The following is a 25752-nucleotide window of genomic DNA, read 5'->3' on the forward strand; positions in this document are numbered from 1 at the left end:
GAAAAGCACTGCAGCCATATAAAAAAAAATACTCTGTGTATTGTATGTGTTTGTTTTGTGTTTGTTTTGTGTCCAGACAAATAGAGCTGACCTCTTTTTCATCATCCCCTGGACCCTCCTCTTATTTAATTCCAAAGGTCTCTGCAGGCACACTATTTAAAAGACCATGCTCTTCTTATCAAATACAATAAAATAAATTGCACTAGACTGACTGACAAAATGGTGAGTTTTAAAAATAGATTATGGTCCTGATTATTGGTGGCTGTATTTGTGTGTTAACCTGTTGATAAAACTGAGAAATAGATTTAATTTATTGTATGGTATTACTGATGTTTGCTTCTCATTTTCCTTTGAAGAAATATTTGGTTGCTGCTCTGGTCCTGAGCACTCTGCTCTCGCTGTCAAGTGCTTTTTGTTATCCTAAGCAAAGAAATTTAGGTAAAGGAAATAAAACAACACCAACAACTCGCACAGACAAAAATATACTTATTGTTATTTTTTGTTGTTCATGAGAATTGAAATATGTATATAGAAAACTTAATGCATGATGCCATGAAATGAAATAAAAAAGAAGTCTTCCTTTTCAATAGACGACACCCATTGTCGGGATGATGATGATGATGGCACTGAGCATCTGGTGGGCACTGAATGGGTAAACAGTAAATGCATGAGATGTACTTGTGATGGATGTTGTTCTACGTGAGTACACAAATAACTTTATTTCTTGTTTTAAGTTGATATCAAACTTGTTTATCTATGCTTGTACTTTACTTTTCTAATGTTAACTATAATTACAGGTATTCAATCCCAACAAACATCCCTGAAGACTGTGTGAAAGTACTGGACTATCAACTCTGTGAATACAAAGTGCACAAGAGGGATGACCCGACTGTACTGTGTGAGATTTCTGGTGCAGTAGGAAAGTGATCTGATAGTCTGGAGGATATTTACCTTTGCTGTTGTTCAAATGAGGACAGAAGGAGGGTTGTGTAGATGTGATCCCTCACCGGCTTCTTACAAGGAAATATAGTCTGTTGTGCTGCAGCAGATAAAAAATAAAGAATACTGCTCCAAATTCACTTTGAAACAAACAAATTAACCAAAGTTTTCTTCAATTTTCTTGTTGTTTGTTGAATTGTACTGCTTTACAAATAAAAAAATATTATTTTTGCCATTAAAATGTACAAACTAGTGTATTCCTTGTGACTTAAGTGAGACTCAGGATGTTTCTCCTTTTCCCTCTGTTACTCTATGTTTGTTGTCAAACTCTTTCCTTTGAGCTAAATAAAATCCAATAAGGTTGTTTTTCTATGAACCCTAGTAAATATCACATGGAAGCCATACTTAAATTGAGTGTGTGAACTGTTGCCCTGCTGGAGCTTTATTCCTCCTTCCTTAATAGCTAAACACACTGAATACAGTGAGGATATGTCTCAATGAAACTGACAACCCAGTTTGTGGCAAAATGACACAAAACCTGGACAAGTGTTTCAGCACACTGGATCCTTTTTTACACCCGAAAGAGCTAGTCTGTCCTAAACTAAGTAGGCTATAATAAAGTAATCTTTTTTCAGTGACAAATACAGGGAAGAGAAGTTGATTCTATTAAAGGCTGCATTAGATTTCTTTTTGTGGTTATGTTAAAAGAAAAAAAACAACAAAACCAAAAAAAAGTAGATAAAATGTTATCACATTGTGCCATTTTCATATATTACAAGACATTTTCATCTTTTTATGACATACAATTTCATAACATTACAAGAAGAAACACATGTTGTCTTGACAATCTATCTTGTGAAAACTTTCAAGCTATAAGGACATAAATTGATATCAGCATAATAGAAGAATGACAATGATAATACAGTAAACTGAAAATCATTCTAATTCTCATAAAAGTAAGAATTAGATTGACCATAAATTTGTGAATGACAATCTGAATTAGAAGAAGAATTTGAACTAGAAGAAGAATGAGGATCCGAACAAGAATAGAATTAAAAATAGAAAATCATCATTATGTCGTAGAAGTACGATAAGAATTACAATAAGACTCAGAATGAAAATGATAATGATGATTGTAAGAAGAATGATAATCTGAACTACAATTAGGGTGAAAACAACAATGAGAGAAATAACATTTATATCAGTTTAAAAAGCACCAAATATATTCATTAGCCAAGTTAAAGCCTTAAAGTTGATAAATAAAATCTTAAGATTGATTCTAGGAGACACATGGAGTCAATGCTAAAACAAGAGAGAAAAAAGAAAAAAGAAGCTAAAACAGGTTTAATGATTATTCATATTGATTCTGGTTAAAAGCCCAGCAGATGATGTTTGTGCAGTCTAACGTCCATTCTTTCAATCTGCCACATTCAATAACAGCGGAATTGACACATGATTTGTCGAAACACCGTGAAAAAATATACATGTTCTAGTTATTTGTTGATAGATTTGCATGTTTACAGGCACTGAAAGTATTGAAATTTCATTTCAACTCATATCATCAAAATAAAAGAAGACAACACAACATCTACTCATTTTTTTTAAAAACAAGTTCTTCAAAAAGTAGACAAGACTCCATGAAAAAAACTGCAACTACTGTAATCTCTTTGATTCTGAGCAAATATACAGGTAGAGTTGACCTATTAACTTTAACTTACCGCAAGTACCCTCCCATTATTGAATTCCAAAGGTCCCTGCAGAAACATTTAATAGACAGTTCCCTTCATACCCCATATAAAAAAACTGGACAAGTCTGACTGCCAAAATGGTGAGTTGTAAATTTTTAGAGTTATGACCCTGATTATTAGTGGTTTTAACAAATAATTTTAATATATTTTACTGCACAGCTGTCTAATGAGTGCTGTCACAATTGAAACACATTTCTGAAGTCTTGCTTTTAGCCAGATGCATGCAGGGACAAATACCTGGATTCAGAACTGATGTCAAATATTTAAACTGCGATATTTGCTTCTCATTTTCCTTTGAAGAAATATTTGGTTGCTGCTCTGGTGTTGACCACTCTGCTCTTGCTGTCAAGTGCTTTTTGCATGAGGAAATACGTAGACCCAGGTAAAAGAGGAGAAACACCAACACCGACAAACATACGCTACACATTTAAAACACGCAACTTAAGTGAATTGGTCACTATAAATTGACTGTAGGTATGACTGTGAGTGTGAATGGGTGTTTGTTAGTTTATGCTTAACTCTGCAATGAACCGGCGACTAATCCAGGGTGTACCCTGCCTCCCACCTAATGTTAGCTGGGACGGGCTCCAGTTTAACTCGTGACTCGAAGCAGCAGAAGACGAAGCCATTTCTGATAGAAAAAGATGAATGAATGAAACACACACACACACACACACACACACACACACACACACACACACACACACACACACACACACACACACACACACACACACACACACACACACACACACATACATGTAACATGTAACAGCTCTTTCTTCTCTATAGGCTCGACTCACTGTCAGGATCACATTGACAAAACGTGGCATATGGTGGGCTCTCAATGGAGAAACAGTCAATGCTTGAACTGTGATTGTTCAGAATGTTGTTCTGCGTGAGTATACAAATACCTTTATGTCTTGTTTTAAGTTGATATCAAACATATTTATCTGTGCATATGCTTTATTTTTCTAATGTTAACTATAATTGCAGGTATTCAACCCCAAGAAACTTTGCTGATGACTGTGTGGCAGAGCTGGACTACAACATCTGTGAATACAGAGTGTACAAGAAGAACGACCCGACTGTAGCGTGTGAAGTGTTTGGCGCAGTAGGAAAGTGATCTGATAAGATTTTCCTTTGCTGTTGTTAAAACGGGGACACTTTCTCTCTCCCTGGCTTTTCTATGAGGAAATTCTATCTGTTCTGCAGAATGGAAGTAATGACAAAGCACGTGACGGACAATAAAAAACAAAAATATTGACCATTTATTCAGCTTTCATTAAAATTACTCTTATGTGCATAAAAAATATTATTTTAGGGCTCAAAAACCAACTGAGACACTAAATGTTACAAAGGAAGTGTGAATAATATAAAAATAACCCTGATGATGTCATCATGAGAGGATTTCAAAAACATGAGGAGTCATATGAGTTGAATCTTTGGTTTGTTTTGTAAAATTTGCCTAATAGTTGCAAGATAGGAATCAGATGTTGGAAAGCAATATTTAAATCCTTGTTATTTTTATCTCTAGAATCTAAAAAACATGTTTTTCTGAAGGTCATTTCACCATGAAATAATTTTGTGTTGTGTAAGATATCACTCAAATGAATAATTAATCGCTGTGTGACCGACAGGGGTTCATGTGTCTCTAATACAAACAGCTTCACTGTGATCACTGGAGGTTTCAGGCAGATGAGACAGAAAAGTCCATCCTCTTGTTCCAATTCCAAATAACAATCACAATAAAATGTGAAAATAAACAGCTGTCATTCAAATGTGGGGAGTCTGATGTGATGGAAATCATTTGTTTGTGTGTGTGTGTGTGTGTGTGTGTGTGTGTGTGTGTGTGTGTGTGTGTGTGTGTGTGTGTGTGTGTGTGTGTGTGTGTGTGTGTGTGTGTGTGTGTGTGTGTGTGTGTGTGTGTGTGTGTGAAACCAATATAAACAACATGTAGGTGTGGTCCTGGGTTTCCAACCGGTAAATAATGACACATTGGAACAAACAACCAAACAGGAAACAACGGCAGGATGTAAATGTGTTACCATGGATACACAGGAGAGGATTTAACAATTATCAAGTGTTACAGTCGATGGAATAAAAATTCTAAGGATAAAATTGTTTTCCTCTAAAAACATTTTTTGATTCACTTCTTCACATAATACGTCTGTATACTTTCACAGCTAGTTAGCACGCGATCATTATTATTTTCTAGTTGATCATTTGTATAAATCACTTTATAAAGAATTAATAATTAGGTTATGATAATGAGGAGCGGAACACTTCCATCTCCAAGATGATGAAAACAAATATCTGGATGGATGGATGGATGGATGGATGGGTGGTATTTTGGTATAGAAGCAGCCAGCAGACACTCAACACCACCAGGTGGCAGGACAAGCGAGCAGAATCTGGTGTTTCCATGGCACTGGCTTCATCTCTCCTTTCTCCAGAGGAGAGAGAGAGAGAGAGAGAGAGAGAGAGAGAGAGAGAGAGAGAGAGAGAGAGAGAGAGAGAGTAATTAAAGCAGAGTTTTGCAGAGACATCCAGACTCGGTGAATCTCCCTGTGGCCTCATCATTACTGGAAAGCAGCAGCAGCAGGAGGTTGTGCAGCTCCTCTCATGTTTGCGTCCCAGTGATGAGAAGATCCAACAGCGTGACGCACACAACATTCATGCTCTCTCTCTCCCCTCCAACCTGGGAGTTACACTCTCTGCTCTCCCTTGGATTATTACTTTTCTTTTCTTTTTTTAGTTTTGCAGTACTGAAGACGCCTTTTGGAGGATTGAAAGCATAATCCACAGGACGGATTAACTTTGTAACTTCACCAACTGTTTCTTAAGTGAAGTGGAAGCAGGAATAATGTCTCTGTCCTGGAGCAGAAGCGGCTGGTTTCCTGTAGTGTTTGGAGCTGCACTGGTTGTTCTCGCTGCCGGCGTTGCTGGACCGCATCAGGATGGGCAGGCCGGGTCGTCCTCCTGCTTTGGAGGCTTTGACCTCTACTTTGTTTTGGACAAGTGAGTTGCCTGACATTCATTACCTTGATGAACAGGATGGCTTTGGTTCAAAAGCATGATGAAAAGCTCGTTTTTAGAGTAATATTCCATTATTATTTTTCTCCAGTCGCCTGGTTCTGATGATTTCACTTTCTTTTAAGTGTCGCAATAAAGATTTGTTCGTGCTTGGAGTATATATACCATATGTGACACTTGTGCTACTCCCATCATCGACTACCAAAAAGCTTTCATGTCATCCTCCCCATGTCTCCGATCAATATCAAAGAACAGCTGACTGGTGTCTCTGGTCACCATCCCAGTGCAGAACATGTAACACGCTGATAGGTTAAATACAGAAATGTTCTAACATAAAGTGTGTCTTAAGGATACTTTGGAAACATACATCTTGATTTAATAACTGTTTCTACATAAATCTGACCTGGTTTTCTGTGAGCTCAGAGGTTCACTGACCAAAACTACGACTTGATCAAACGATGAGTGATGACTTTTCATTGTCTAAAAGTTGAGGAAAATGCATGGTGCATTTGCAAAACTTAGGTTTCCACGTTTTAAAAGCATAGAAGTTGAATCATCTCATCAGCAAAGCCAACAGAAAACAGCTTGGAGGTTCTGACGCCGGGTCAGTGTCACTCTTCAAACATGTTTTTCTGGGTTTTCCCAGGGAAACCACTTAATACTAGTAGATCAACATCCACTCAGCTCATCTTACACCGACAATTACATTAAGTCACTCACACTGTTGCCTTTGGACTGCAGCAGAATACTTACAGTATTTTATTTGTGTTTTGCCAGCTTGACTCAAAACTACTTGTTTTTATTATCATTATATTTTACCTCGAACCAAACTGTTTGCCAACTGGGTCAAGAACACACATCCTTCGACTCGCTCGGCATCGTTTATCTGTGAGGGGGTTGGAGGGTTGCCATTGTCCTCTCCATGTAGCTCTCTCTCTCCAACGATGGTAATGGATTTTCCAGCTGTCCTACAGTAGATGTCAGCGCCAAGAGGCACACCGCCGTTTCTTTGGGAGGAAATTAGCCAACTGTGTGTAGCAGTGAGGCTGCATGTTAGTGCCAGCTATGTTTTAATGACACAGATTTATTTTACATGTGGTGTGACAGAATTTATTACCGGGCATCACTGCGTTAGGTGTTCCTTTAACTTTTTTTTTTTTACACTTGGCAAATCCCAGGTCAATTTTTTTTGTATTTTTTTTTTGTGACGTTGAAGTTCTCCACCTGCCCTCCCCGTCCTCTCCCAGTATTTGCTTCTTCTCCTCTTCTCTCTGTTTGCTCTGCCCTCTCTCCATTACGTCCAGATGTTCTAGGGTTTCAGCCTACTGGCTGACCCGTCATGCTGGGACATATGTCATGGTAACAATGGAAATGTGTGCTAAGAAACAATGAGGGTCTGAAAAACTGTTAACTTAAGATTTTTTTGATAATCAACAATGGAACATGCACACTTCTAAACAGATTTTTGTAATCTTGGTAAACTAGGTAATTCTAGTCCCTTTGTAAACTATTAAAACATTTTATGTACTACCAAATAAGAGAGCAGGAAAAAGTTAGAAAGTCCAATAAACATTGATAAAAATGTGAATAAATCTGGTTCACTTGTGAGCTCATTAGCAGAAATGCAATAGGGTGCAGCTTCCACTCTGACCCAGTTGCGGTCACCCAGCTGAGCTGCATGACGGCTAAATGACGGTACGACCATCTGACTCCAATAACACTCAGGTGCATTTAAGGACTATACAGCACTACAGTAATCCAGCTGTGCTGTTCAAAGTATTTATTCATGCAGTTCTTTTCTGCAACCACTCTCTGTTTTCCTTGAAGAAGTCTATTTCATGGATGGATTGCTGGCCTCTTTGGCAGACGTCCAGGGCACAAGGGGTCTGGACCGAGACGCAAAACCTGAGACACAAAATCTACTCCAAAGACAGACTGAATTAGTTCAAAGAGACGATACAAATCACAGGATAAGCCTGAATAAAACACCAAATAACTACAATGAGACACAGCACTACAAGAAGATGAAAGACAACTACAGGAAGACAAAAAATGACTACAACAAGGCACAAAACAACTACAAGAAGATGAAAAGCATCTATAAGATGATATGAAGCAACTACAGTAAGACAAAATCAACTACAAAAAGACAGAAACAACTACAGTACGTTGAAAAACAACTAGAACAAGACATTAAATAATGACAAGAAAAAGAAAAATTACTACAACAAGACATCAAACAACTACAGGAAGATGAGAAACAACTTCAAGGAGACAAAAATAATTACTAGAAGACATGGAACAATTACAAAAATACAAAAAACAACTACAAGAAGATGAAAAACAACTCCAATATGACATGAAATAACACTGCAAACAACTACAAAAGGACAAAATAACCTCCAAAAACACCCCTCCAAAAACTACCACAGGAAGACATGAAACACCTAAACGTTAATAACTACAAGAAGATACAAAACAACTAAAAACCTCCCCAAACAACTACAAACTAAAAAGAAAAGCTAGAAAACACACAAGAAAACAACAACAAAACAACTACAGGAAGACACAAACAACTATGTGGTGTCGCAAAACAAGGACAGCAAATGAAGAACAACTAGAAATGAATGCGAAACAACAGAAACTGAACAAAAATAGGAAGGAAATGAAGCACAAACACAACAAGATCCAATATCAATTAATAGAAAAACTACAGACACACAACAACAACAATGAAATGTTAACCAACCAAAGAGCGACAAAAAATGATCAAAGATAAAAGAAAACAGTTTCAAAATGATGCAAAACTACCAGCAAAAGAACAAACGACTGTAAAAAGGCACATTGTTGTGGTGACTATGGTTCTGTTTTCGTCTGAAATCTTTTCTTCCTACCCTGAGAAGTTTGACAAATGTTTTAAGTGTGCCCCCCCCCCCCCCTTAATTTGACTTTTTCTCTCCTCAGATCTGGGAGTGTGCAGAACCACTGGACGGAGATCTACCACTTTGTGGAGCATCTAGCTCATAAATTCATAAGGTGAAACTAACTTGTGTGGGAAAAAACATGTATTTAAACTTGATTCCTGCTCTAACGCAGAATGTTTTTCTCTTCTCGCCTCAGTCCACAGTTGCGGATGTCGTTCATCGTATTTTCCACTGATGGAAGGATCCTGATGAGCCTGACAGAAGACAGGTGGGTGCAGATCCCCTCACAACTCAATCGTCTCTTTGCTCTCATCCAGCGGAGAGGAACGAAGGTCTGGACTGAGATCACACTTCGGTTCTGATCCCTGTGAAAATGCACGACTGAGTCCAGACGCATTCCCTCGCTGTGATCCGTGTGAACGGCCTCGTCGTCGTTCACACTGTGGGCAGTTTGTGTCTCGTCTTCCCACAGCATCCACAAAATATTCTCTCTCTTTGCTTTTCACAGCTTCTCTCTTTCATAACTTATTCTACAAGGGGTTCATTTCCTGTCTTTCTGTGTGACACTTTCTGACGCCAACGCACTAACACTGTAATAACGTCCTCATCTGTAACACATTGCTGATATTTTCTTCAAATTCTGTCCACATGGAAGCCATTATACTGTTACCACTCCTCCATGCTTCTGCTTTTAGTCGAAAGTATGTCAGCGAGTGAATCTGACGAAATACATATTTTCCTTTAAATTGCATTATCGACACTGTCGTCGTGTGTATTTCTCGGCCCAGGGAACGCATTCGTAAAGGTCTGGAGGAGCTCCAGAGGGTTCTTCCTGGGGGAGACACCTTCATGCACGAGGGCATCCTGAGGGTGAGGGGCTTCTCTCTGGCTCCAGAGGATCCAGGGAGACAAACAGACAAATCTAGAAGTGTAGATATTCTGATGCCTTAACCTGTTTTGTTTTGTTTTCTTCACAGGCCAGTGAGCAGATATATTATGGAAACACTGAAGGTGGGTGTAACTTTTCTCACTCAGTAAACTGTTGTCTAGTTTATGCAATGCTTTTTTCTTTTTAGAACATGAATATTCTGTAAATTTTTTAATGCATAACTGATTTCGCCTGTTTTTTGTGCATAAATCAGTAAATAAAGTTGTGCGTAAACTGATGAGAGACTATATTTTGAGTCATATATTTCGCATCTTGATAAAGCTGCATGGGGTGAAGAAAAAATTTACATCTTTCCCACCCAATTAAAAAGTAAAGAACATTTGATTTTATTTGGAAAAACAGCATAGAATGTACCAATAGCATTCCTGGCTTCTGATTGGGTGGGCATCTGACAGCCACGCCTCCAAAATCATTTGCCATCTCTTCTTATACAAAAGTTCTTCAGCCACTTTCAGCTCCCATCGTCTCATCAGTTCAGTCTTTCGGGTTACTCGTCCTTTTCTCCAGCCTCGGGGCCATCTGTGGCCCACCTTCTATTTCTACCAGCTTGCCCTGCTATGGCAGACCAGAATCAGCCTCAGGTGTGAACCTGCATGTGCGGTGACCTCTTTCTGTGTGCAGGTTATCGCTCTGCCAGCGTCATCATCGCTCTTACAGATGGAGAGCTGCATGAGGATCTCTTCTACTACGCTGAGAGAGAGGTGAGAGACAGAAAACCATGAGCAGATGAGACGCGCCTGATAGTCCAGATCAAACCCCACCACCCCATCCATCACCACTTTGATCCTTTCCCTCAAGCCTGTAAAAACGCAACTGCAGCCTCTTTAAGAGTTCCAAGTTTAGCGTTCTCCTCACATCTGCAGCAGGAACTGAGGATTTATTTGCTCCTCGGACCGTTTAGGCGCCGCAGGTGAGCGCGTTGGAAAGCCTGCAGCTGCGATCGGCTTTGAAAGGCCTCAGACCCGTGCTGACAGCGGGGATGAAGTGGGGCTGGCTGCTCCCTGTAGCGAGAATCCGGTTCTCCTGACAGCATCAGGCAGCCTGAGGATGTCAATTAGTGTCAACACAAACTCACCATACAGCACTAATAGGGAGCAAAGTATGTGATGTCTGCATTTCGGCGTGATATTTCTATCGAGTCTGACATCTGAAGCAGAGCGTTTCCACCGTGATGTGGACTCCTGTTAGCAGACAGTCAACCAAAAGCTCATTTCTGACTGTTTTGGACCATGAATGTGACATTCAGAGGTGTAACGGAGACCAGGTGTTGAACTCCTTCCTGTTTGTTCTGTATTCATCAACAGGCCAACCGCTCCCGAAGTCTGGGTGCCTCGGTTTACTGCGTGGGCGTGAAGGACTTCAATGAGACACAGGTTGGTGTGTTTGATGTTGTAGTTTCACACACACACACACACACACACATACACACACACACACACACACTTTCACCTCCGATATGCTTGATGATGGCATCTCTTTTTATTTCTATCTTCTATTTTTTTTACAACAGACTTACTCTAATCTTTCAATGATGCAGAAACTAAAAACTGATCAAAATTTCATCCAAATCTGACAACGTTGTAAACTATCATGCAGACAAACAAACATGTGATCACATCATTTCTTTCATCCCTCATTGGTGGAGATTATTATATTGTAAATTTAGCTGATTTTGTGTGCAGCAGTGATATTAGAAGCCTTTCTCCCTCTTAAGCTGGCGAAGATCGCTGATAGTAAGGACCACGTCTTCCCTGTCAACGATGGATTTGCGGCCTTGCAGGGGGTCATCGACTCGGTAAGCGTCCCGCTTCTCCTTTCGTTTGCTAGTCTTGGAGGTGGGTGGGATATCATGTTGGGTTAATAGATTTCTCATCCCTCAGTTCTTCTTTAATCGCTCATCTTGCGTATCGTGTCGCGCACAGGAAGCAAAGCAAAATAGGTTGAAGGCGCGATGGGTTATTCCAAACGAGCAGCGCGGCCAGAGGGACAGAATTCCAGGAAAACCTGCTGCGTGTATGACCTTCCTCCTTTTGATCATGGCTGCTGATGTCTGGCCAGACTCGATCAAAGCGGGTTCCGTTTCTCTCCGGACCCACCTCAGCCGGTGTCGATGTACGTTTCTGTGTTCTCAAGCTGGTGAGAAGCGAAAAACAATTTGTCATGATGCTTCTGGTGTGACCGGGATACAAGGGTTAAAGGTCACACAGCTGACTGTCATCTGGAACAGATTAGCACTAAACTGGAGGCTGTTGCTTCTCATTCATGTGAATGGGGCAAAGGGTCGTGAATCAGTCTTTGTTGGCTTCAGAGACACAGTTGTTATATTCCTGGAGACCGCGACGGATGCATCTGCAGAGCCCAAATGGGAATGAATAAAAAATCCCCGGGGGCAAAAACTCCATTAATAGGCTGACAAGAAGGAGATCCATTACCACATTTGACCTGAATAGCTTCATCCAAAGTGTTCCGTTGATGATTTTAATGCTTTTCTGCTCATCTTCCCAGATCCTGAAGAAGTCGTGCATCGAGATCTTGGCTGCGGAGCCGTCTAGCATCTGTGCAGGAGGTAAGATGAGAAAGATTCACCTGCAGCTCATCCTCATCAGGATGAATGGAATCAAACACTTGATTTGACCTATGTTGACAGTGGGATGAGCTGTTGTTGTCTGGTTTAGGAGGATATGGATGCAAACCTTCAGCAGCAGCAGAAACTAGACTGTATTTAACCATGTTTCACAGCTGGGCTCTCCCAGACCAGACAGAAGCAATTCATATTTTTTTCCACGCATCTTAATACCATCTGACAACAAAATCTCTCACTGAAACTGTTGCAAGATGCTAACAGCATGAGAAGTCAATGCTGGTTTACTGAGAGCGTCACATAACACGATGAGGCGTTTAATGGACTTTAAAATTCTTGAGGCAACATTTGTGCTTCTTGTCTTGTCATCCACAGAGTCCTTCCAAGTGGTGGTGAGAGGGAATGGATTCCTCCACGCCCGCAATGTCGATAAAGTCCTGTGCAGCTTCCGCATCAACGACACCCTGACTAAGAGTGAGTTGAGCATCTCTGAGTCGGATCACACTATTTTAAAAAAGCACACAGTTTAACAGAATAAACAAGAAGGAGCACGTCATCTGTTAAAAAAGTACACCTCCCAGGAGTCTTAGATGGAATCTAGGGATGCTGGTGTTTCTGCTGTCGTGGTTTGTTGTTTAAAGCAGAATGTTGAGTCATTTCACAGCCTGGAAATGACCCACGAAGACGAGATAAAAGCCAACAAGTACCACACAGGAGGAAAAAGCCCTGAGGGATGCAGCCAGGTTGCCCACTGCTGGTTTCCTGTAATAGTGGTTTAAAACCACTTCCTACCAGATGTTCCACAGTAGTCTAATTAGAAAGCAAGATATTGACCAGTTTTGAGGCGTAAATGAAACGTCTGGTTTGTTTTTTTCCTGACCTGCCTGTCGCTCAGATGGATTTCACCATCCTCTCGACTCCCATCGAGGTCTCTTCTACTCAAGACGTCTGTTTTAGATTTCAGTCCAGCTTTGCATAACAGCTATTTTCTGCTTACTCATGGATATACTGTTTATGGCACGCATGGAGTCACACATGCAATACTTATTATCAGTCCAGAGAGGCTGTTTACTTCATGTCAATGGTGGTTATTTAGACACTGCCATCAGCTTCCAGGACAGGTGATCTGACCTTTCAATCAAATAGTTGCAGCCAATAATTCCTCCAGGTATTAATCAACCTTTAACGGTTCCTCCTTGAATCAATTTCCTGTAGACATGGAAATGATTTGAGTGAAATTATCTTCTCTTCCTCCAGATGCATTGGCTTTTCTCGATTGTTTACTCACATTTGTCTAGAGCTTGTTTTCCTCACAATGGTGGTAAACTTTAAATGAATATAATTAGGCGGCGGTCGACTCGCCTAGAGAAGAGTGTGTGAGGATTTCTCTGCTTTAATCTTGCCCTGTTCTATTCCAGACTTCTGCTTTCAAAAATATATATACTGGATATATTGGAATGGTGAAAAGAAAAGTAGTGGTATGTATGTACATATGTTGAACAGATGGATCCATGTTAGACTTTGTGTCGCTTGGAAAAAGTAGCAGCCATGGAGGCTGGGATTTGGCAGAAATGAAGCTAAAGTTAGCAACTGCTAAGCTTAACAGCAAAGACTGAGGAAACAACCAACTGAACTCTTCCCAGAGGAAACAACTTTTCCCATCAACACTTGTAAATCTCAATAATAAATTTTAAAATAAAACGTGTGGCCGTACAGGATCACAATTTGATATTTTACACTTCCTTCCTTTGTATATGTCAAACAAACAAGATGCAACACAAGTTGTTTTTGAAATTTAGGAATTCTGGTTGGCAGATTTTGGTTGTGACCTGCAATGAGCAGGCGTCTCATCCGGGGTGTACCCCGCCTCTTGCTCATAGTCAACTGAGATAGATGGATGGATGGATGAGTGGATGGATGGATGGATAAATGATGGATTGGTGGATGGATGGATGGATGGATGGATGGATAAATGATGTATGGATGGATAAAAGATGGATGGATAAAAGATGGATGGATGGGTGGATGAATGGATGGATATAAGACGGATGGATGGTTGATTGGATGGATGGAGAATAGCTGCTATCAGTCATAGCGACGCTAATCCTCTCCAGTCTGGCTTCCTGTTTACCACATACCAATATCTTAAGAATTATCTTCAGAATCCCGTCCAATCAGAAACATCGGGACACGGTCTTGGCATCTTTATCCTTGAGGGACGAAAACAGTGGAATCAGGTCCCCTCAGTTAACTTCTTGTCATCTGTTGTTGACTCAGTTCTCTACGTCATGTGTTTGATAGGGTGAGCGTAAGGTGAGCGATGAATTCTAAGAAAGCCCAAATCGGGGCCACTTTGTTTTGCGCTGTTTTTGGCAGCGACGCTTCTCCCTCCTCTTCTTCGTCGTGTTGTTGGAGAGGAGCAGCTGCGATCCATGCGGGCCTGTTGATTTCCTCTCTTCTAGGGTATGCGATCCCCTTGCCAGAAAAAACAGACAGGCTTGGGCAACGCTTCTCGTTGGAGCCGCTTTCCCCCAAAACCCAGCTGGAGAGTTTGGGGGGGGGGGGGGGTTCTCGTTTTGATTGAAAAACAAAGGCTGGAGTAAAATAGCTGTCGTCGGCGTCTCTGAGCACGACACAGATGTGTCCACACGGTAGACAACAAAGGAGTTGTTTTGAAGAAACGCTCCTCTGAATCATGTGACAGCTTCATGTCTGAGATGAAGCACGTGCTCGGTTTCAGGCAACGAACAGTAAATACTGAGACGTCACCACAGGAAAAAAAAAACCCGACGTGTTTGTGACATGCTTGTTTTTTCCTTCTTCAGTGGTGAAGCCTTTGGTTGTAGAAGATACATACCTTCTGTGTCCCGCACCGGTTCTCCAAGAAGAAGGGATGTGAGTGAAGCGCTTCATCTCAAACGAGGTTTAATTTCTGACACATCCTCTCTCTTCTGACCACTGAGACATGTCTTCTTCTTCTTCTTTGGTGTCTTCTCCAGGGCAGCGAACCTTTATGTCAGCATGAACGAAGGTCTCAGTTTCATTTCCAGCTCGGTCACAATAACCACAGTGAGCTGTGTGAGTACAAATTGTAATATCAACTTATAATGTCGTACATATTGATTCATCAAACCACTCATGCATTTTATCTTTTATGTCTTGCGTGTACCGATAGCAAAGCAGCATTGAAACAATTTCAGGGCCAAATATATTGTATTTTATAACATATAGATCAGGGGTGTCAAACTCATTTTCAACGAGGGCCACATCAGCATAATGGCGGGCCACAAAAGACCAGATATAGCTTATAAATGTAACTACATGTAAGTCAATATAACATAAATGTAACTAATCCTTAATGTTAAATAACTCTGCATTTATTACTTATTCAACTTACTTATTCAAGAAAAAATATGTTTGTTTCTCTGTTATAACATAAATCCTTTAATTTGTTAGGTTATGAAACCCTCAGAATCAAACAATCGAAGAGAATAAAGAAAAAGTTGGGACGTTAACTTTGTTCAGTATTAAAATGGGCTGAATTACTGCATTGTGGGAAATGCAGTTTTTGGTTGAACTACACTTTTGACCTATTTATTTTTTTAGACATTCTGACCCCCTGGCCTTGAGTTCAACACGTGATATAGAAGTGTAACATCGGAACTTTAGGATGTATGAATGAAAGGACATGAGATAATTAGCACGTAGCTGCGTTAGCCTGGGTGGAAACACTCATTAAATGGAAGATTAAAACCACAAGGAGCCTATTTTTCATGGAGCGTAGAGACGAGGTTCACAGCGTCTGTTCTGCCTCCATCGCAGTCTGACGGGACCATCCTGGCCATCGCTCTGCTCATCCTGATGCTGCTCCTGATCTTGGCTCTCCTCTGGTGGTTCTGGCCTCTGTGCTGCACTGTGGTGAGCGTCCCAAAAACACTGCTGCACTCATAAAAGTCATGCATGCTTCTGTGCAGATAGCCTCTCGCTTGAACTTTTCAAAAAGGAGACGCCTTCAAACACTTTCGGAATGCGGTGAAGTTTCTTGCGGACCATAAGAGAAAGAGAAATGTCTTTCCCAGGTCTGACTGGTGTGGGAAACACCCGTTTAGGCATTTTAAAGACGCAAACAACATTTTCATGGTAAGAAATTTACAAGTCAATAAGGCCGCAAAACCCTTTTGGATCCTTGCAGCTGATGTTAGTCTATAACACAGAGGAGGTCAAGGCCAACGGGTGGCTGTATGGTGAAGTCATTACGTTGCTATTGGAATAATATGTTTCCAGAGGTCAAAGTCAGAGACCTCTGAGTCTCACTTCTTAATATCCTCAAGTCTGAGCAAACTCTTCCACCAGTAATGGGGCTGAATAATTTGAATTTCCAGCCAGTGGTCTGGAAACAAACACTCGATTTGGCTGTTTGGGGTTAAGAGATTTAGAAGCGAGATAACTCACCAGAGTTTTATGACATTTATTTGCTTTGGATACAGTTGGTTTTTTTTTTATTAATTTTTTTTTTTTAAAAAGCAAAAAAATCTAGAATATGTATTATTTATGACACTATCAAACTAAAGTGCATCACAACAGTTCAACAAACTCCAGTCACTGTTTGTTAAAATCTGTGTTTCTCCTTCCAAATGAAGCGCTTGGTGTCCTTCAATATCCACTCCAATGTTTCCAGCGAATGGAGAAAGGAAAGTCGAGAGCTGCCAGAGAGAGATGTCAGCATTTCGAGCTCGAACCGTCCCTCCCCTTCACTTTTAGCTGTTCTTGTCCATTCGGTTGCCAATCCAAGTGGACTGTGTTTAGGAAAGCGATGCGAGGTTACCATAGGGAAACATTTTGCGTTCCAGGATTTGCTAGAAACCGTGGAGTAAGATGACAAATAAGAATTAGAATCACTTCCATGTGCCAAGAGCCAAATTGTCTTTATTATGCTGGTGAAAAATAACTTGAGTGTTCACGTGATGACTGGAAAAGAGGCACAAGACGGAACCTATACTGTTCATTCATGTATAATCATGCACACATTTAAGCTTTAAATCATAAACAGGACAGAAGAGGAGAAGTAATAATCACGTGATTTGGACACGCTATGAAAGCTATAGAATGTGATGGGTTGAATTGGCTAACTATGGATGCAGGAGGGAAAAAAAAAAAAAAACCTGGTTACTCTTCTTCTAATCAACACCACAGGGCCAAGAAGAATCTGGAGAGCACATTTCTAGGTCAGCGCTTCGGTCGTCTAAAGCAGCAGAGACTTAAAGACAAAGAGACCTCAGTCCTGTGTTTGTGGTTAAATCCTCTTGTCGGATTCTGATCGTATGGAAATCTGTTTTTTCTCCACATTTGTGATGTTTTGCCGTTCTCCTCATTTCTCCAACAGATCATCCACGAACCCCCACCACCGGCTGAGGAGGAGAGCTCGGTAGGAGTCATCCTCACCTTCATCTTCATCTCTGTCAGATCTGTGTCTTATGACTCCAAACAAAAAGAAACGTCAGAGTTTTGTCAATCTTTAGGTTGTGTGATTGTAAACTTTATTCGGACATTCAGACTCACTCCTTGGCATAAAACTGGAGTAATTCATCAAATGTGTGATGAGAGTTAACGCCCTCGTGGAATAACAATGAAATCCTGACTTTCACAGTTTTCCCCTCTCTTGCCTTACAGGAGATGTTTTTGAATTGCTTCCTGTGAATGGAATTTATTGTGAAATCAACTCATTTTCTTATGATTTTGATCAATAAGTCACAGAATTTAAAACACATCTTACCCACATCTTCACGCTAACAGGCTAACGTGCAGCTAAACGATGCATCCGGCTGCATTCCTTTGCATGCATTCAACTGAAAATCAGGTTTAATTGGTGGATTTTACTTAGAAAAACAGATTCCAGTGACGCCCACGGCCTCCAAGACATCTTTGGGGCTTTGTTAGAACTTCCTCTGTCTGAGAGTTTTAGGCATGGAGGGTGTATTAAAGAGCTGAAACATCACAAGTTCAGCCACTGGGCTCTGTAATTTCCTCTGATGTGACGACTGGGTTTAGCGTGGAGATGGCAGACAGTGGTATTTACATGCCTGGTAAACACTGGGAGGGTATTTATAATTTAAAAAATGTATTGTTTGTTTGTTTATAGCAGGATTATGTATAAAGAGTGAACATATTTCACTAAACCTCTGAGGAGGGGAGGAGCATGGAGACATTAGATTTTGTTGCAGCTCCAGATGGAATTTCTTGACCTAATTTCTCTGGAAATAATCCATAAATGTTCTGTGTTATAAAACACGTGTGTTGTGTTATCATGCTGTGTTGAGGATGCGTGCATGTAAAATGGCTCAGGAATCATTTTCTCTCCATTCAACCTGCTTCCTGTGCCTCCCAACCAGGACGATGAAGACTTTGAAGCCCCGAAGAAGAAGTGGCCGACGGTGGATGCGTCCTACTACGGAGGAAGAGGAGTTGGGGGAATCAAAAGAATGGAGGTGACATTAAGTTAATCTCTGAACTACCTGTTTTGACCCCAAAACCCACCAGAAAAGCCCATGAATGAAACATGCACTCCTGTCCTTTATCAGGTTCGCTGGGGGGAGAAAGGCTCCACGGAAGAAGGAGCAAAACTGGAAAAGGCCAAAAACGCCAAGGTGAAGATGCCGGAGCAGGAATACGTGATGCCACCCACGCGGGTTCTGAACAACGGCATGCATAAACCTCGAGGGCCCCGCAAGTGGTACTCGCCCATTAAGGTACAACAAAGACTAAACCTGCAGGAATTACGAGTTACAGCGAAATAAATTAAAAACAACATTTAGAACAGTGGTGCGTTTGTGAGAGTTGTATTTAACGGATTTAATTAACACAGTCATTGTTTTTTGCTTAATGGCCCTTCAGGGACATGCCTGTTTTTCAGCTGCTAGCATGTGTTAGCAGGAGCACAACATCTGCAACAAATTAATGTGTGTTAATCTGACTGGGGGTATGTAAATAATAGCATTATTAAGACGTTGCAGTGAGATGTGTGGAGGTAATAATGCTTAAGTGACTGCTGACACCCCGTCCCATCCTCCAGGGACATGATGGGGTTAAAAGGCGCCGTTCCAAAGCCTCCCCAGTCAGCGGGGGATCGTTAATAGAAACCAGACTCCTGTTGGACTGACCTCCGGGGAGCTGCACAGCCAGCAGTTTTGTGAAGAAAAACAGCTGCAAATTCTGCCTTTATCTTTTGTTGTTCAGAAACGATGAAGGGGTTGGTTCACGACGAGCTGAAACTATTCCAGATATTAACCGGTCATCTAAATTCACTCGAGAATGAGCTGATCTAGAAGTTTTCATTCGAATAAACACAAAAAAAACAAACAATCGCTTCTTCTTCTTCTTTCTCGGAAATAAAAGTACAGTAATTTGAAATTCTGATAATGGGTTTTGATTTTCATCTCTCTTTCCGTAGAGCAAATTGGATGCATTGTGGGTACTTTTAAGAAAAGGCTACGACCGTGTGTCTGTCATGAGACCTCACCCGGGTGACAAGGTAAGAAGATGCGGCTTGAATCAGGGTGGATTGTTCTGTCTGACATGCAAAGCCTTGGCCGGCTGAAGTAGGAGATTCCTCTCTATGTGAAAAAGTTGAGAAAATGACTCAGTTGTGAGCAATGAAACATGCACAGAGACTCATGGTAAAACCTGTGGTGAGCCCAGATCTGGCTACAGTACGTTATGATGTAAAGACGTCTGGGGAAGTCATTATTAAAAAAAAAAAAAAAAAAAAAAAAGACAAATGCAATTCCTCCAAGACCAGCTGTAGTGGGAGGGGATAACAGCATGATGACATCCACCGCTGGCAGCTCAGACGTCGTCGTCGTCGTCGTCTACAAGTGTTGAGATACACGAGCCCGAGGGAAGTCTGCATGTAATAATCCCTGACCCACATCAGTTTATGCGTTGCTTCATTCTATCTCCGAGTTAAGAAATGTTGATTTTAAACCAGTGATTAGCAGCGAAAGGATCCAAAAAATCGTCTGAGGTATTCCTTGGTTGGATCTTTTTTTTTTTTTTTTTTGCATGTGTTTTGGTTTAAAGGAGAAGATCTGCTCAGTTTGGAGACGCTTCTGAGTCCACAGAATGAATCTGAGTGGCTCAGCAGAAACCAAGGCTGGTATTCTTTGCAATTTTGGACTTTCTAGAGACTTCTGATGCGACGGATTCGAGTTTACGTTGCAGAACAAGTCTAATTTAACCTGAGAGTGACTGCGTTTCATCTGGGTCATGCATTAAGACAGTTTCAGTGACTGTAAACAGAGCTGACGGTTAAAAGCAGGCCTTTGCAGCCTGGGGAGAGACTGCTCCTCTGGATGGGGGCTCACATCTGTTTTTACGCTCTAGATGGAGCAGAAGACAGTGGATCTGAATTGGGAGAGTGAAACAAGGCTCATGAGGCCATGACTTAGGAATGCCATCATCATCATCATCATCATCATCATCATCATCCTCCAGCGCTGCTGTTTTAACCCACACTAGCACCACCAAGGGATCAACAGGGGCCCGTCTTCCAAGGAATGAAATTTTAGCTCCAACTGTAATATTTTACAGCAAACTGACTGGATGTCATTCAGTCGAACAGCATTTGAAAGATTCGAAAACAGTCTGAGGATTACAGTGGGATTAAATTTGCTGTTACATGATCTAAAATATACAAATATTAAGATGGATTACCACAATCTGACATTTTTAATCACATTTAGAGGCTGACATTCCCACATCTCATCGCACCGGAGATGTGAATACTTCCAGTATGCCAATCATGGACTTTTGCAACAAAATCATATGCAGACGTAGATCCTATGTCGACATCATGAGACTGTAACGCAACATGTTGAGCTGATATCAAACCGGTGCAGCCCTGAGTAGAGAAAACAAAATCTGAGCTCCTTCAGAGACGGTTAAAAAATAATAGGAGCTTCTCCTCAGTCTAGACGTGACCTAAAACATTTTCTTGCTGCTTTATATTGTATTTTGTATTCTATAGTTCTCTTATACACGCTTTATGAACAATGATAAGGTCGTACATTTTTCATTCAGAACACAATTTGATAGATTTTTGAACCTCATGGGGTATTTGAGCCATTGGGGTATTTTCCTTTGGGTGAAGTTAATTCCTGTCAATATGATAAACAATCAAATTACACAAAATGGATCCTTTGATCGGAATCTGTCGACAATGTTGTTTTTTTTTTTTTTTGGACAAACAAGCCAACATGTGCAACCGTCTCCAAACTGGATTACACATTATTATCTGATTTTTCAATAAACCATTTCTTCATTTTAGAAGGTAATTTAAAAAAAAAAAAAAAAAAATTTAATCAGCGAGGCCCCGGAGCTTTAAAGGTCTCTTTATGAGCAAACCGTGTCCCAGGGATTCATCCCTCGCTTGTACGCTGAGCACGACTAACACACACTGCTCTGTAATTAGAAGTGAATGAGTGAGTCCTCCACACCATAAAGCTCTTCATTAGTGCACTGGGGAACAACTCAGCTCTTGTATCCTCCATGATTTGCAGTAAACAAGCTTGTTCTGGTTGTAATTAAGTCTCGAGTCAAAGCCTTGCTTTTATAACTTCCTTTAATGAAAGCGGCGGTGGGAGGAGCCGAGCTGCCTACTAACCACCTCAGGTTCCTGCAACGAGTCATAGATTTCTACAAAGTTAAATGACCTAAATTGTGATTGATGTTATTTTTCTTTCTTCACTTGAATAGTTTGATCCTTGATTGACGGGATTTTTTTAATTACCCGACTAAAGGATTTATGTTATAACAAAGAAACCAACAAACATTTTTCTGTGTAACTATAATGTTTGTAACTTGAATAAGTAATAAATTCAGTTATTTAACATTGAGGATTAGTTACATTTATTTTACATTACATTGAGTTACATTTAGTTACATTTGTAAGTTACATCTGGCCCTTTGAGGACAGCCGTTATGCGGATGTGGCCCTCGGCGAAAATGAGTTTGAGACCCCTGATCTACAGGACGGACGTGTTTTCAGAGTACCTTAGACGGCACCCAGGGATCCATGATGTTCTCCAAAGGTTTTGTCTTTTCACCCCCCCCCTGTTAAATCTGTCATCACTTATCAGACAGTGCATCTCCCAGGTGCCCCGGTGAGACAGCTTCAGCGTTATTTGGAAGATTCACTCAGTTACATTACCTCACTGCGGTTCAGACTGAGAATTGCATCAAGTTTTCTTGTTTAGAAACAGAGCACACAAATATTCAACCGTAGTTTCAGCTCTGATGGACGGTTACAGTTTATGGAGAGGGATTAAAACACAAGAAGGTGTGTGATGGCAGTCGAGTGTAAGAGAAACTCACATCTGCTGCTCTGATCTCTTCGTGAGATTTCTTCTTTTTATTCATGCAGAATGAAGCATTTTTCATATCTGACACTAATTCAGCTGTCAAAGACGGGACATTGTGTGTTTTGTCAAAGAAATTAGATTTTGAAAAGCGAAGTCCTTAAAACAAATGTTTTTATTTTTATAAACTCCACACAATGAAACCAACATTGGGAAACAAACATCCGTCAGAAAACATTATAGTCATTAAAGTATAAATTATAATGTTATAAGTTCCAGCCAGAGTTAAAGCTCGGTTCAGTTCACTCATGTTTGGAGGTTTTGAGCTGACTGAAGTTGGGTTTATTCAATTTTTGAGTAGCACGACTTTCGACCTGAAGTTGGACGAATGTCAGAAATTTCAAGCAAGTTGATTCCTCAAACTTCGAGCTATGACAGCGCCGCATTAAACGGTTTTGGCTTTCAGTTTAAGTTTGTTTTACGGTTTTCATCACGCAGATGATCAACGAAACAGCCTCACCGAGCAGACTTCTTCTTCTCTGGTATAGCCTGCAAAGTTGGGCGAACAAGCTCGCTGAAAAAGCTTGCGTTTATGTTTTTATGTACCAGTCTGTCCCCGTATTTTCCATCTGCCGTTTGTTTTCCTGTTTAGGCAAACAAGGGGAAGCGTGATGACCCTACACCTGTGTTCATGTGGTCACACTGACTTCTGTCGTTCGCTGCATCCTGTTCTAGTCCAGAATCTTGACGATCAAACCTAGATGTTCCTCTAAACTCTGGTATCCTTTTGATTTTCAGGGTAAATGCATGAACTTCACCCGGATCAAGTCTCCGCCTCAGCACTACCAGTACTACACCCACCACCCATCCCCCATCTACATCCCCCCGCCTCCGCCGAAGGGCACCCTGCCGCCGACGCCCGGTAGCCCTCTCTCATCTCCATCCTTCAACCTTCCACCGCTGCCACCGACACCTCCCCCCACCTCCTCGCCTCCCTCCTCCCCTATCACACCCCCCCCCTACACCCCCGCTCCAAACCGGGCTCTTCCACCCACCGCCCTGCACATACCTGCCCAGCCAGCGCTGCCGCCCACTCCTCCGCCCTCGGCCTCTCCGACGTGTCCCCTTCCTCCTCCACCAGCCCGCCCGCCGCCACGCCCTGGCCTGTAGCGCTGCTGGTGGCAGATGGGATATTTTGAGAGGATATTAAAAAAAATAAAGGCGACCAGCACATGACCACATTTGATTGTACGTGCAAACGAGAACATGCTAGTGCCTCGTGCCACGCCCGGCGTGCTGCGGCCTTCTCGCCCTGCAGAGTGGAGCCATGAAGCAGTGACTTTCCTGCTATTTGTCTACAGTGACTTTTGTACACATTTAGCCCAACAGTGCAATTGCTCTGATGCTTGAATTACACAGACTTTTCCTTGCAAACCAGGTCAAGCAGGGCGACTCACGAACTTGGCGGTCCTCAGAGCGGCTCCAGGCCCTGTTGTTCCCTCAGAGCAAACAGGATTGGATGAATCCGGACCAAACGGATGAACTACAGCCAGCAGGAATGCACATTCCTATCTTTTCTGATAAAAGACTCATTTTGCAAATGTTCAACACACATAACGGATTTAGGAGACGTTCTATGTTTTTGTACTCTCGAACTATTGAGCAATTGCATGCAACAATGCTTGAGTCAGCATTTTTTTTCTTTTTGTAACACATCTACCTTGTTTTCCACACACTTTATTAAAAAAAAAAAATCTGTACTGAAATTGCGTAATAGAGCATATTTTTAAGTTTTGAGGTTAGAAAACAATTTCTGATAGACACGTGTAAATTAAGTGTATTTTACGACTGTCTTGCACGATCATACCAGCCTATAGTGTGATTTTCTCTTGCAGAAAGGAGATGACGAAACAACAAACTGGGAGTTAGACAATAAATTATCTTTGTTATTCTGTGTTGACCAAAGTGACTGCAGTACAGCCTGGGTTGCATATGCTCTGACTATAATGTGATAAATGTATGTCAGAGTCAGGGAAATGCTTTGCACATTGAATTGGTCATCCACCCACAGCCGATGGGAATATGTATGATGATTTTGATCTAAGATAGCAGCCAGCAGCTGCACTTATCACCTTTTATCTATGCAGATTAAATAAAGGTTGGATTGAAATCTCAGGCTGATCCTGCAGGGTTGGTCACTTCAAAGTCCCGGCATGTCATATATCGTATGTAGATGCCTTTGTTTTTGCTGACGATTAAACAACTTGGGTGTATTAAACTGGATGATGTGGCTTTTATATATATTTTTTAAATACATGATTAACCTCTGAAGTACTGTGATTTATTTCCTGAATTAGAAACAGTTGATCCATGCTCCCTAAGTCTCTCATCAAAGCCTCGAAAGAATAAATGGGTTCAGCCTCAAGTCATTTTTATCACACATATGTCCTCCTTTCTATGTCAAGATAAACCAAAAATCTGCAACACAGACTGGAGGAACAACTTTCGTCTTTTTATTCAGCAGTAGGTTAGAGAACTGACATTGCCACTGGGGCGACTGGGTTCACACAAAGGAAAGAGCACCTCACTCGTTCCCTGTGACGGAAAAGAGAAAAGAAATAGCCAGAATGCAGAGCAGGGCTAAGTCATTCCAGATGTTCATATGTTGCATTATGTCGCATGCACAAGCAGAGTGAGCTATATTGGAAAATATTAGGCACCATCTAATTCTCAGGAAATGTGGACGAGCTGAGGGAAAGTTGGACTGCTGCTAATCATTCGTGACATAATTTGGGGACAGCTGACAGAACACAGACTGATGAGCTGCACGTTTAAGGTTTAAATCTTTCTTTTATCATAATTTCAAATATTATATTTTATATTGGGTTGTGAATTTTTGGTCGGGACAAACTCAGTGCCAGATGTCTTGTGTCTGACGCCAGGAGTTTTTTCTCCATTCTGTCTAAACCATCGCATAAAAACATTACATCATGTGTCAAATATATGACCTAGATTCCTCGCATATGATAAAAATATGTAAAGAAAAGGCTGCAGAGTTCATAATCAGTATGAATACTTCATCTTAGTCAGTGAGATTAATAACTTAATAAGATGTTTCTCCAGACATTTTAGATGATGTGGTGTATTAGATTACATGCAGTTGCAAAGTATTTGCATTGCTTTTGATAAAACGCTGAGATTGAGGTTTTAGTTTTAAGATAAT

At 41.0% G+C, this 25752-nt stretch overlaps 1 protein-coding gene and 2 long non-coding RNA genes across 4 annotated transcripts; all 3 read left to right on the plus strand.

Moving 5' to 3' along the window:
• The first annotated feature begins 147 nt into the window (after nucleotides 1-147).
• LOC137593050 (uncharacterized) lies at nucleotides 148-1180 on the plus strand. Its single transcript, XR_011035069.1, has 4 exons — nucleotides 148-222; nucleotides 357-438; nucleotides 591-699; nucleotides 798-1180. It is a non-coding gene; the product is annotated as an uncharacterized lncRNA (long non-coding RNA).
• A 1529-nt stretch (nucleotides 1181-2709) lies between these two features.
• Nucleotides 2710-4779, plus strand: LOC137593168 (uncharacterized). The gene is made up of 5 exons (XR_011035091.1): nucleotides 2710-2767; nucleotides 2988-3069; nucleotides 3480-3585; nucleotides 3684-3784; nucleotides 4648-4779. It is a non-coding gene; the product is annotated as an uncharacterized lncRNA (long non-coding RNA).
• A 507-nt stretch (nucleotides 4780-5286) lies between these two features.
• Nucleotides 5287-24812, plus strand: antxr1a (ANTXR cell adhesion molecule 1a). Of its 2 annotated transcripts, XM_068311756.1 has the most exons (18): nucleotides 5287-5708; nucleotides 8688-8759; nucleotides 8844-8915; nucleotides 9436-9517; nucleotides 9625-9658; nucleotides 10218-10297; nucleotides 10901-10969; nucleotides 11311-11391; nucleotides 12102-12162; nucleotides 12553-12651; nucleotides 15003-15072; nucleotides 15177-15255; nucleotides 16000-16095; nucleotides 17561-17602; nucleotides 18567-18662; nucleotides 18756-18923; nucleotides 19625-19705; nucleotides 23328-24812. In XM_068311756.1, the coding sequence occupies exons 1-18, from the start codon at nucleotides 5554-5556 to the stop codon at nucleotides 23697-23699; spliced, it is 1809 nt and encodes a 602-aa protein (XP_068167857.1). In that variant the 5' UTR covers nucleotides 5287-5553; the 3' UTR covers nucleotides 23700-24812. The 2 variants fall into 2 exon arrangements, with proteins under 2 accessions (XP_068167857.1, XP_068167858.1); XM_068311757.1 differs by lacking the exons at nucleotides 19625-19705; nucleotides 23328-24812 and adding an exon at nucleotides 19247-19381.
• The last annotated feature ends 940 nt before the right edge of the window (nucleotides 24813-25752 follow it).

Source organism: Antennarius striatus, chromosome 3, assembly GCF_040054535.1.
Source record: "Antennarius striatus isolate MH-2024 chromosome 3, ASM4005453v1, whole genome shotgun sequence".
In the NCBI taxonomy this organism is placed as follows: domain Eukaryota; kingdom Metazoa; phylum Chordata; class Actinopteri; order Lophiiformes; family Antennariidae; genus Antennarius; species Antennarius striatus.